General features: G+C 33.0%; 1 protein-coding gene across 2 annotated transcripts in view; it reads right to left on the bottom strand.

Moving 5' to 3' along the window:
• Nucleotides 1–13,398, bottom strand: part of Lemd3 (LEM domain containing 3) — a 60,142-nt gene that overhangs the window by 10,035 nt on the left and 36,709 nt on the right. Inside the window, exons 4-5 of one of the 2 annotated variants that reach the window (XM_047549254.1) lie at nucleotides 11,474–11,500; nucleotides 10,895–10,962 (exon numbers count right to left, since the gene is read on the bottom strand). In XM_047549254.1, coding sequence (XP_047405210.1) covers nucleotides 10,895–10,962; nucleotides 11,474–11,500 — 95 coding nt within the window. The remainder of the gene's footprint in view (nucleotides 1–10,894; nucleotides 10,963–11,473; nucleotides 11,501–13,398) is intronic. The other variant, XM_047549255.1, reaches the window with a different exon arrangement.

Below are 13,398 nucleotides of genomic sequence, written 5' to 3'. Positions count from 1 at the left end.
TATGAGCTAAATATCCACTGATACAGATTAACTGGGCGGTAATGGTAGACAGTTAGGGTGTGGCTAAAATAAGTAGGTCACTGGGGGTATGCCTTTAGGGTTTATATTTTATCTCTGGTGAGCAGAGCTCTCTGCTTCCTGGTTTCCACATCTTGAGCTGCTAAAAGTCTTAGGCTCTTTGTTCCTCCTCATACTTAGCTTATTAAAATCATAGGTGTCCTTGCTAATTAATGAGTTCATTAGAAGTAGGTATGCTTGTAAATTTCTAGTTACAAAATACAAGGAGTCAGTAAGAAAAGAGTGTTATTTTTCCCCATTTCCTGTTTTCTTTTCCCTATACTCAATATCCACTCATCATCTGGAATATAACAGAACCATGTTATGTTATATTCTTACAAAACAATTGATAAATTACTTAAAAATTTTAAAGATTCAAAGGAGTGTTTAGGTCTTAACTATGCTATTTCCACAAATATTCTATACAGTATATAAAGTTCTACAGTATTATAAAATGGAATTTCTATGATAAAACTTGTTTTCTTCTAATGCTTATGCTAATTAAATACTTCATGCTAATATTGTAACATAATAGGATCTACTTTGATTTTAAAGAGTTTAAACTGTTATTATTCACTTTTTGTAGCTACTTGGATAAGCTATGATTAAGGCAAGATATGTGAATTACTTTTTTTTCTGTAAATGTTTAAAGAGCAAGACATTTAAATTTTGTAGATAAACATTTCTGTTTGTTTATAAAGCAACCTTTATTCAGTTTTATATTTTGGTGCTGAGCATTGAAAACCAACGGTGCTTTATCAATAAGCTATATCCCCAGTTCTTTTTATTTTTATTTTCAGAGATGGTCTCACTAAGCTGCTGAGTTGGCCTCAAACTTTCTATCCTCCAGAGTAGCAGGGATTATAGGTATGTGTCACCACATTCAGCTACAAAGCAACCTTTAAAAATGTAAAGCCATCTGGGTGTGGTGGTGCGCCCGGAAGACTAAGGAACTAAGCAACTCAAATGAGATCCTGTCTCTAAATAAAATACAAAACAGGGCTAGGGATGTGGCTTATTGGTCAAGTGCCCCTGAGTTCAATCCCTGGTAACCCCCTGCAAAATGTAAAGCCACAGTTCACAAACTATATAAAAACAGGATGAATTTGTTACATGGACCATAATTTGTCAACCTCTGAAATAAAGCATTCCAGCATCATAAAACAAATATCTTCTAAAAACTGGTAACAAAAATGATACGCAAAGTTTCTAATTTTGAAGGCACCTTTATCATTACTATTATTTACTTATGAGTAATAACTCAGTCAACATATTGTTTACTGCTTCATATAAATCTAGAATATGTTGAATACATTATGCATGTACACACACACATACCCACCCAGGAACCCCACTTCCAATGTACCTTATTTTCAAAATAACTGGTGAGCTGGGTGTAGTGGCACACACCTGTAGTCCTAGTAACTCAGGAGGATGTAGGAGGTTAGCAAGTTCCGGTCAATCTCAGCAATTTAGTGAGGCCCTAAGCAATGTAATGAGACCCTGTCTCAAAATTACCACATAGCTCAGTGGTAAAGTGCCCTGGGTTCAAGCCCTAGTATTTATAAAGAAAAAAAAAAAAAAAAGTGAAAAACGTGTATTTTAAAACCCTTGTCAGATGCTTCAAACGTGTATTACATAGTTTCAAAGTACAAAAAATAATATTGCTTTGTATAAAAGACTCAATTCATTAAATGAAACAACATAACTTTAGTAAGGAAGAAAAAAGGCACTGCTATAGGCAGAAGTAGAGCCAGAAATAAAAACAATGTGGCTGGGTATGGTGTGTGCTTGCCTGTAATCCTGGCAAGGAGGATCACAAATTCAAGACCAGTCTCAGCAACTAAGTGAGGCCCTGTCTCAAAATAAAAAATAAAAGGGCTAGGGACTTTAGCTGGGTGGCAAAGCACCAGTAGATTCAATCCCCAATACCCTCCCTCCCCCACCAAAAAAGGCTCATGAAATAAGTTACACAAGCAAGTTTCAGAATAAGATACAAGGTAAATGGCTTTCCAGTTAGTGAACATTCTGGTTATTTCTGAGATTATATATATTACCCATCAGATATCATCATTTAAACTATAAAAATACAATACTGAATATGATTTAACTACCAATGATTCAAGGGGAACTTAATCTTTCACCTCCAGGAATAAGAGAAAAACTGGTCTTTAGAATCAAAAAGGCCTGAGACTTTAGATCCTGGTTAGCTCCACTGTAGACTAACTATGTACAAAATTAAGTAGGGACAAGAGAAATATGCCATCCATGCACCTGTACCTACTTTGACTACTACACCTCTTTAGATCATTCATAACTCTTAATAGCGTCAAATCGCTTGTCCATTCAATAATTGGAGTTAAGGGTTACATACCCAATCTATCTAAGAGGCAGAATAGTAAAGGAGAAGAACAAGTGTTTTGGGGTTCTATTCCCAGTTCAATTACATACTAGCTACATGATCTAGTTAATGAACCCCTGTAAGTTTTATTTTATTCATGAACTGGATCTGATATTACCCAACTTGCTGAATCATTTTTAAATTATATAGGAAGTACCAAAATAACTTATACTTAATGTTTTATTATGAAATTTCCCCCTAATCCTACTACTCAGAATATATAATTTTACAAACAGACAATTTTATTAACTATGATTAGCATTCCAAGCTAGGCCATAAAAATCATGGCCTATTAGCATATTTACAACACTTGACATATTTTCAACTATCTATATTCCTATCGAAAATAATCTTAAATATATTCACTGTGTCAAAAGATAATCAAGTTCTGAAAGTGACATAGGGACTTTACCACCATTCATTACACCATTCTACAGAGAAGTTAATATAACCAATATGTAGTTTCATGAAAATGTAATGTTATGTATTTCCTAAATGTTCCACCAGAGGGACCTCTCCACTTTTCGTAAATAAAAGCTTTCAATATCAAAAATGATAAAAATAAAGCTCCAGAAAAAAAAAAAATCAGGGGACTTAAGAGTGTTTAAATTATTTAAATTATTAAGTTGACAAACTTCCTTTGAAGGACATAGTAGGATAACTAAAAGGATAAGTGAATGTAAATAATCAAATTCAAGGAAACAAAAACATTTTATTGAGACTTTTCACTAACCTTACTCCATCAAACATTTATAATACTTACTGTGTTTAAAATGCACTAGAAGCTGAGGAAAAATTAGCTTACAACAATGTGTAGAATTCCTGTTCACACATTTTTTGGGTTTATTTACTGCTAAATCCAAAAATTTAACTGTGTTGCAAGTGAAACCATACTATAAATATATGGAGGTATAAAATAATAGATCTCTCTCTATAAGCAAAAAGCCTATAATATACATATTATCATTGTTAATATCAACTTCCTAGGGAATCTCTTCCATATTTATGCCAGAACATGTATAAAATAAAATAACCAATTTGGACTAGACTACACTAAAACTACCATTGGAAATAGTTTGAACATATATCAAAAGCATTTTTTAAAAGTTCCAGAATTTTTAAAAGTCCTAGAATTAATTTCTAAAGAAATGACTAGAAAATCTAATACTATGTGTAAAGACTAGAGTGCTTCCATAATAACTGAAAAATGACAAGCCATACAATACAATCATATATTACCCAGTGATAAGTTTTCAAAAAACTGTTCAATGACAGATGGAAATGTACATAATTTAAGGGGAAATACAGGAATATTTATAATGCGAAATACTTAAATACTAATTTTAAAAGTATACTTAAAAAGACTGCAGAAAAATGGGCCAAAGTACTACCAGTGTTTATCGTTAGTGAATTTGAAACCTATTTTTTTTATTTTCCATATAAATTATAATCATAAGTGTAATTTAAATTTACTTTGGAAAATACAAGCATTATTTTTAACATACCTAATATATTGATCTAGACTTTTTTGATAAATATCCTCGTTAATTATTTCAATCTCCAGAACTGCATATAGAAATAAATCTAAATGCAAAAGGATATTAACGTTCTGTATAAAATAACTTCATTTAACTAAGACATGGAATAAAATAAACACAGATCTTTTGTAAAAATCAAAACAGAAATTCTACAGAATTGAAAATAAAAATAAAAGAGCAAAATCCAGTCTAAAACATAAAATAATCTGAGGAAAAAGATATATGGAAATATCTTCAGGAATGCAGTTAATTAATATCTTCTTTTACTTATTTGGGTTTTAACACAGTTCATACATAGGTGCTTCCAATAAATTCTTTTATTTTTTTATTTTCACAGACTGCATTTTGATTCATTGTACACAAATGGGGTACAACTTTTCAATTCTATGGTTGTACACAATGCAGATTCATACCATTCATGTAATCATACATATACAAAGGGTAATACTGTCTGTTTCATTCTACTATCTTTCTGTCCCCCACCCCTTTTTCCTCTACACCATCCAAAGTTCCTTCATTCTTCTCTTCCCTCTGCCACCCCCCACCCATTATATATTGTCATGCGCTTATAGAAAACATTCGGCCTTTGGTTTGGGGGCTTGGCTTATTTCACTTAGCATGACATTTTCCAACTTCATCCTTTTACCAGCAAATACCATAATTTTATTCTTCTTTATGGATGAGTAATATTTCATTGTGTATATATACCACAGTTTCTTTATCCATTCATCTGATGAAGGGTATCTAGGTTAGTTCCACAATCTAGCTATTGTGAATTGAGCTGCTATGAACATTGATGTGGCTGTGTCACTGTAGTATGCTGATTTTAAGTCCTTTGGGTATAAACTGAGGAGTGGGATAGCTTGGTCAAATGGTGGGTCCATTCCAAGTTTTCTGAGGAAACTCCATACTGCTTTTCAGAGTGGCTGCACCAATTTGCAACTCCACCAGCAAGGTTTGAGTGTGCCTTTTTCCCCACAAACATGCCAACACTTATTATTGCTTGTGTTTTTGATAATAGCCATTCTAATTGGAGTTAGATGAAATCTTAGGGTGGTTTAATTTGCATTTCTCTAATTACAAGGAATGATGAGCACTTTTTCATATATTTGTTGATCACCTAGATATCTTCTTCTGTGAAGCGTCTGCCCAGTTCCTTAGCCCATTTATTGATTGGGTTCTTTGTATTTTGGGTGTAAAGTTTTTTAAGTTCTTTATAAACTTTGGAGATGAGTGCTCTGTCTGAAGTGTGTGTGGAAAAGATTTTCTCCCATTCTGTAGGCTCTCTTTTCACATTATTGATTGTTTCCTGTGCTGAGAAAAAACTTTCTAGTTTGAATCTATCCCATTTATTGATTCTTGCTTTTATTTCTTGAGCCATGGGGGTCTTGTTAAGGAAGTCTGGTCGTAAGCCAATGTGATGGAGATTTGGGCCTACTTTTTCTTCTATTTGGTGAAGGGTCTCAAGTCTAATTCCTAGATCCTTGATCCATTCTGAGTTAAGTTTTGTACAGGGTGAGAGATAGGGGTTTAATTTCATTTTACTGCATATGGATTTCCAGTTTTGCCAGCACCATTTGTTGAAGAGGCTATCTTTTCTCCATTGTAAGTTTTTGGCACCTTTGTCTTGTATGAGTATGTCTTGTATGAGTATGAGTACTTATGTGGGTATGTCTCCATGTCTTCTATCCTGTACCATTGGTCTGCCTGTCTATTTTGATGCCATAACAAAATCCTGGCAAATCATATCCAAAAACATATTAAGAAGATAGTGCACCACGATCAAGTTGGGTTCATCCCGGGAATGCAAGGTTGGTTCAATATCCGTAAATCAATAAATGTATTCCACTATATCAACAGACTTAAGGATAAGAATCATATTGTTATTTCAATTGATGCAGAAAAAGCATTCGACAAAATACTAGAAAAAATACGGATAGTAGGAACATACCTAAATGTTGTAAAGGTAATTTATGCTAAGCCCATGGCCAACATCATTCTTAATGGAGAAAAACTGAAAGCATTCCCTTTAAAAACTGGAACAAGACAGGGATGCCCTCTTTCACCACTTCTACTCAACATCCTCCTTGAAATACTAGCCAAAGCAATTAGACAGACTAAAGAAATTAAAGGGATACAAATAGGAAAAGAGGAACTCAAGTTGTCACTATTTGCTGATGACATGATTCTCTATTTAGAGGATCCAAAAAACTCCTCCAGAAAATTTCTAGACCTCATAAATGAATTCAGCAAAACAGCAGGATATAAAATCAACACGCATAAATCTAAAGCATTTTTATACATAAGCAATGAAACATCTGAAAAGGAAATGAGGAAAACAACTCCATTCGCAATAGCCTCAAAAATAAATAAAATACTTGGGAATCAATCTAACCAAAGAGGTGAAAGATCTCTACAATGAAAACTACAAAACATTAAGGAAACAAATTGAGGAAGACCTTAGAAGATGGAACGATCTCCCATGTTCTTGGATAGGCAGAATTAATATTATCAAAATGGCCATACTTACACAGGCACTATACAGATTTAATGCAATTCCAATTAAAATCCCTATGACATTTCTTATAGAAACAGAAAAAGCAATGATAAAATTCATCTGGAAGAACAAAAGACCCAGAATAGCCAAAGCAATTCTGGGCAGGAAGAGTGATGCAGGAGGTATTACAATACCAGACCTTAAGCTCTACTACAGAGCAATAGTAACAAAAACAGCACAGTATTGGCACCAATAAATTCTTTGCTATAAGACTTTAATAGAATTAATCTTACACCCTATTGCTTCTCTGAATCTGTCTCTTCTTTTTACCTGGTCTTACTTAGAGCTGTAATTAAGTGGTTTGAGAAGAGAAAGAAAGAAAGGTTAATAAACTTTACACACCAACCCTGTCTCTTTGTTCCCCAGTTGTAGACTGACTACTGGCCAGGCATTATCCTCTTCCCAAGTCTATCCTATTTTATTGACTCCTTTAAACATAGTACTTTGGTTTTAAGAATCTTGGTTTCCTTCTAAATTGTAAAGGAATCTTGCTCCAGGAATTTATAACCAACCAAAACATATATTTATATCATTGTCTACAAAAATGAACTGATAAAAAAGTAGAAAGCACTGGACTGGATCAGATTTTCCTATGAGTAGAAGTAAAAAACACTTCGAATTATTTCATAAGGAACCCTTTGCTAGCTTTGAATTTCCACATGATATGCCCTTCTTCCTGAAATATTTTCCTCTATGTCCCCTTAAACTTCTTCAATCCAATCCCTTCAATGAAACTAGGAGTCAGTTTAAAAATAAACCAATAAGACTGACAAATGCTTAACTACACTAAAAAAGAAAAAAAATGACAATTTCTAATTCTTATGGTTCTGTGTTAATGGAGAAATGTTCAGAGGTTAAATGATTAATTACAAGAGCTGTAACCTAATTGGTTCATCTTAGTTTGAACAGGCTAACTGGGTGGTAAATGTAAGCAGGTGAGGTATGGCTGGAAGATGTGGATCACTGGGGGCATGCCTTGGAAGGGTTGATCTTCCCTGCAGCACCTTCCTCTCTCTCTCTGCTTTTTGCCTGTCATGAGCAGAAGAGCTCTCCTCTATCATTTTGTACCGTGCTTTGGGTCCAGAGCAATGAAGTTCACTGCCATAAACTGAACTTCTGAAACTATGAGCCCAAGATAAACTTTCCTTCCATGTCATCCTTGCCAGATTCTTTGGTCACAGTGATGAAAAGGTAACTAAGGCACTAATTTTTATGACTTAATTAATGAAGAATTAATGTTAATTCTTCTCAAATTTCCCCTAAAATAGAAGAGGAAAGAACACTCTCAATTTATGAGGTTAACATTACTGTAGCATCAAAACTAGAGAAAGCTACTACAAGAAAACCATACCCTAATGTCACTGATTAATATAGACACAAATATCTTCAACAAAATAGGAGAAAACTGAATTCAGCAGCACAACAAAAGAATCATACACCATGACCCAAGGATGGTTCAATATATAAAAATTATTTGATGTGATTACACATTAACAGAAGATTTTAAAAAATCATATTATCTGCTTCTAACCTTAATTTATTATAAATTGTATATGTGTATTGTTATCATACTGTACCTTATAAAGATGTGCAAATATTACTTCTCAATAAAAAAAGAAAAAGAAAAATTACAATTATCTCAGTAGATATAGAAAAAGCGCTTGACAAAATTCAACATGATTTCATGGTTATAAAAAACAAACAAAAACAAAAAACTTGAAAAACTAAGAGCAGAAGAAACACAACAAAGGTCAAATATGCAAAGTCCTCAGCTAATCTCATACTCAACAGTAAAGAGCTATGCCCACTCTTGTCACTTCTAATCAGCATAGTACCAAAAATGCTAGCCATAGTAATTAGGCAAAAAAAAAAGAAATAAAACAGCATCCAAACCAGAAAGGTAAAAATAAATTTCTCTCTCCTCATAGATAGTATACTTGTATATACAGAAAACACTTAAGGATTTTATGAAAAATCCTGTTAGAATAAATGGATTCAGAAACTTGCAGGATACAAAATCAACACACAAAAATCAGTTGTTTGTATACACTAACAACACTCTCAAAAGGATACTAAAAAACAAATTTATTTACAATAGCATCAAAAAGAATAAGATAACTCAGGAATAAACTTAACCTAGCAGGTGAAAGACCTATACACTGAAAACTACAAATCACTGCTTAAAGAAATTAAATATGACACAAATAATGACACATACTAAAGACTTAACAGTGATACAATTTATGTATCCCCCAAAGCTATACAGATACACCGTAATCTCTAATAAAATCCCAATGTCATATGTGGCAGAAATAGAAAAAAATCCTAAAATTTATATGGAACCATAAAAGACCCCAAATAACCAGAACAATCTTAAGAAGAATGAAAATGCTAAAGATTTCACATTTCCTGCCTTCATAACTTAGGACAAATTGATATAATAAAAAACATGTATAATAACTGGCATAAAGACAGGCATACAGGGGCTGGGGTATGGCTCAGTGGTAGAGCAACTACCCAGCATGTGTGAGGCATAGGGTTCAATCCTCAGCAGCACATAAAAATAAATAAAATAAAGATATTGTGTCCATCTACAACTTAAAAAAAAAAAAAAAAAAAAAAAAAAGGCATATAGACCAAAGAAACAGAATAGCCCGCAAATATAACCACTTATGTGTGATGAAATGATCTTTAACAAGGGTGTAAAGACAAAAGGGAAAGGACATATTCTGTTCAATCTACAGTGCTAAGAAAACTGTATTTCCACATGCAAAAAGAATGATAGTGAACCTTCAACCTATACACAAAAATCAACTCTTAAATAGATTAAAGACCTGAAGCTTTAAAACTCCTAGAAGAAAACATAAGGGAGAAACGTTGTGATGTTGGTATAAGCAAAGATAAGACACCAAATGCACAGGCAACAAAAGGGAAGTAGATAATCTAAAAAGCCTATGGGCAGCAAAGGAAACAATGAACAGAGTAAATCATATACCTAAAAAGGGGTTTAATAAAGTATGTAAGGAACTCTGACAACTCAATAATAAAATATAAATAAATAATTTAAAGGGCTTGAATAGCATAAATAAAGGTATTGTGTTCATCTACAACCAAAAATATTTTTTAAAAAAAGTTCATCAACAAATGAATGGCTAAACAAAATGTGTATATACAATGAGAAACTACTCAGCATTAAAAAAGAAAAATACCATCATATGCTATAATATGTGCCTTTGAAGACATGTTAAAAGAACAACCCTGCCATTAGACAATAAAAAGTGCATGATTCTACTTACATGATGTATCTAATGTCAAGCTGATATAAGCAAGAGGTAGAATAGTAGTTGCAGGGGGTGGAGGGGAGAGTGATGGGGGAGAGAAAAATGAGCTGCTGTGGAATGCATATAAGATTTTAGTCATTCAAAATGAAAAAGTTCTAGAAATTTGATGTATAACAATGTGCATATAGTTAACAATACTGTATTGTATATACTTAAAATGCTAATTGAGTAGATTTCATGTTATGTTTACAATATTAAAAAGGGGAGGGATGTGGGAGAAATGATATTTGTTTGACGTAACTTATTCACATGAAACCCATGCCAGTCACTTTCTTAGGATCAATGTTTCCATTTGTCAAGCACTCACATCTTTATGGAATTATTTTTTTGGAACCGGACTGATATAAAGCTTTACGGTATCATTTTCAAATTCCACTTTCCCCTTTTTTGAAGTCAAAATGACATTTGCCCATCTTTAACCTTTTGGTGCCTTTCATTCCATCCAGGATTTTCCAAGATTATTTACAGTAGTTTAGAAAATTCAACTGCAAAATCTCTTGGAACCCTCAAAGTGATCTAGGGCAAATTTGAAATAATTGGTATGTACTTACTTGTTTCCTTACATGTTACTCACCTATCTCAATGTCCCTCTTACCAATTTTCTTTCTTTCTTTTCTTGTTTTTCTTAATGCTGCCCAGGCTGGTCTCAAACTCCTGGATGCCAAATGATCCTCCTGCTTTAGCGTCCCAAGTAGCTAAGACTACCGTGCCTACCTCTTACCAATGTTGGTTAAACCCTTTTCAAATTAATGTAAAAATTGACTAATTAAGTAAATAATTAATGTAAATTCTCTAAACACTGAGTGTTCTAAAACAAACTAAAACAAAAAATGATGAGCAATTTCATTTTATCTTATCTACTCATATTATACCAAACAGCAAGCGCAGGCTTTTCAAGATAGCATTGAAGTAGTCAATTCATGATCCTTTGATACAAATAGTAAATGATTTGCATAAATTTTAAGAAAACACATACTGAAATTCTAATTTCACTACTTACTTTTAAGTATGCAGCTGCCTCTTGGACAGAAAGTGTTCTTTGACTAGAACTCCCACATTCATGATCTCCTGAAAGATTAGCATATTATTAATTTTTAATCAGTAAGTACACTGTTAAACAGAAGAATTAAATTTCCAAATGTATCTTAGTAATTATACAATTATAGGTTATATTACTATAATTAGTAAAGATTAACAATATTATTTATATTTTCTTTAAAAATTCAAATGACTAATTAAGTAAATAATAACCCTTATATAAATTACAATCTGTAAATGCACTTCAGTCTAGATAGGAACACATTTTCCTCTTATATTCTTCCCCAGTAAACTATAAGCCTATGTAGAAACCATGTCACATTGATGGCTATTCAATGTGATGTTGACACAAAAGTGGCTCCTCTACAATTCTGTATTATTTCTAAAGGGGAAAATTTCAACAAATTCACTATGTAACTTACAGGCTTACATGGTTATTCTTAAAGCAAATAATTCAAATAAGCTTAAATTTATTATTATACTAAAACATGAGCTTTTTCAGAGGATAGCTATGCCTATCTTTAGCAAGGGGTATGCATACCTGAAAAATTGTGATGACACCGATCACCTGGGAAATTAGGTAGAAGTTACTATCTATGATTTGGTTTCTAAAGAGATGTGTTAGAAAAGTTTGAAATTGTTTTTCTTTTCTTGTAACCATTTATAAGAATAGAATTCAAAGATTTGTTCTTTATGCTATATATGGTTATTAAATTATCCTCTACATTCAACTGCAATTTGTTTTTCCTGCCATATTACTTCCAATAGTTTTTTTAATTAGCATAAAGTACAATTAAAGTCTTAAAGACAAGAATCATATGATAATCTCAACAGATGAAGAAAAAGCATTTACAAATTACAGCACCCCTTCATGGTTTATAAGATCCGAAAAACTCTACCAGAAAACTTCTAGAACTCATAAATGAATTCAGCAAAGTAGCAGGATATAAAATTAATACCCATAAATCAACTGCATTCCTACAGATCAGTGAAGAATCGATTGAAAGAGAAAATAGAAAACTACCACATTCACAATTGCCTCAAATGAAAATAAAACATTTGGGAATCAATCTAACAAAAGAAGTGAAAGACCTCTACAATGAAAACTATAGAAGATGGAAAGAGCTCTCATGTTCTTGGATAGGCAGAATATTGTCAAAATGGCCCCACTACCAAAAGCACTATACAGAGTCAATGCAATTCAATTAAAAACCCAATGACATTCTTCATAGAAATAGAAAAAGCAATCATGAGATTCATTTAGAAAAGTAAGATACCCAGAATAGCCAAAGCAATCCTTAGCAAGAAAAGTGAAGAAGGAGGCATCATAATACCAGAACTTAAAGTATACTACAGAGTCTTAGTAAGAAAAATGGCATGGTATTGGCACCAAAATAGACACAGACCAATGGTACAAAACAGAAGACACAGAGACATACACACATAAATAGAGTGATCTCATACTAGACAAAGGCACCAAAAACATTCACCAGAGAAAAGACAGCCTCTTCAACAAAAGGTGCCAGGAAAACTGGAAATTCATATGTTAAAAAAAATGAAATTAAAGCTCTATCTCCCACCCTGCACAGAAATCAACTCAAAATGGATCAAAGATTTTTAGGTACTAAAACAGAGAACTGGTGCCTAATAGAAGAAATAGTAGGCCCAAATCTTTACCACGAAGGCTTAGGAACTGACTTCTTAACAAGGTTCCTAAAGTGCAAAATGTAAAATTAAGAATCAATAAATGGGATGGATTCAAACTAAAAAGCTTCTTCTCAGCAAAGTAAACAATCAATAATGTGAAAAGAAAGCCTAAAAAATGGGAGGAAATCTTTACCACATGCACCTCAAATAGAGCATTAATCTCCGGGATATATAAAGAACACAAAAATCTAAACACCAAAAAAACCAAATAACCCAATCAATAAAGGGGTAAGGAACTGAACAAACATTTCACAGAAGAAATACAATTGATCAACAAATATATGAAAAATGTTCAACATCTCCAGAAATTAGAGAAATGAAAATCAAAATTAAGATTTCATCTCACTCCAGTCAGAATGGCAACTATCAAGATTATAATCAACAATGAATGTTGATGTGGGGGGAAAGGTACATCACTGGTGGGACTGCAAATTGGTACAACCATTAAGGAAAGCAGTATGGAGATTCCTCAGAAAACTTGGAAACCACTATCTGACCCAACTATCCCACTCCTCAGTTTATAGCCAAAGGACTTAAAATCAACATACTACAGTGACACAGCCACATCAATGTTTATAGCAGCTCAATTCACAATAGCCAAACTATGGAACCTACCTAGGTGCCCTTCAACAGATGAATGGATAAAGAAAATGTGGTATATAGATAAAATAGAATATTACTCAGCCTTAAAGGAGAATGAAATTATGGCATTTGTAGTTAAATGGATGGAGCTGGAGAATATCAAGCTAAACGAAATAA

This window comes from Sciurus carolinensis, chromosome 4, assembly GCF_902686445.1.
Source record: "Sciurus carolinensis chromosome 4, mSciCar1.2, whole genome shotgun sequence".
Taxonomy (NCBI): domain Eukaryota; kingdom Metazoa; phylum Chordata; class Mammalia; order Rodentia; family Sciuridae; genus Sciurus; species Sciurus carolinensis.
This window is presented reverse-complemented; position numbering and strand designations above follow the sequence as displayed.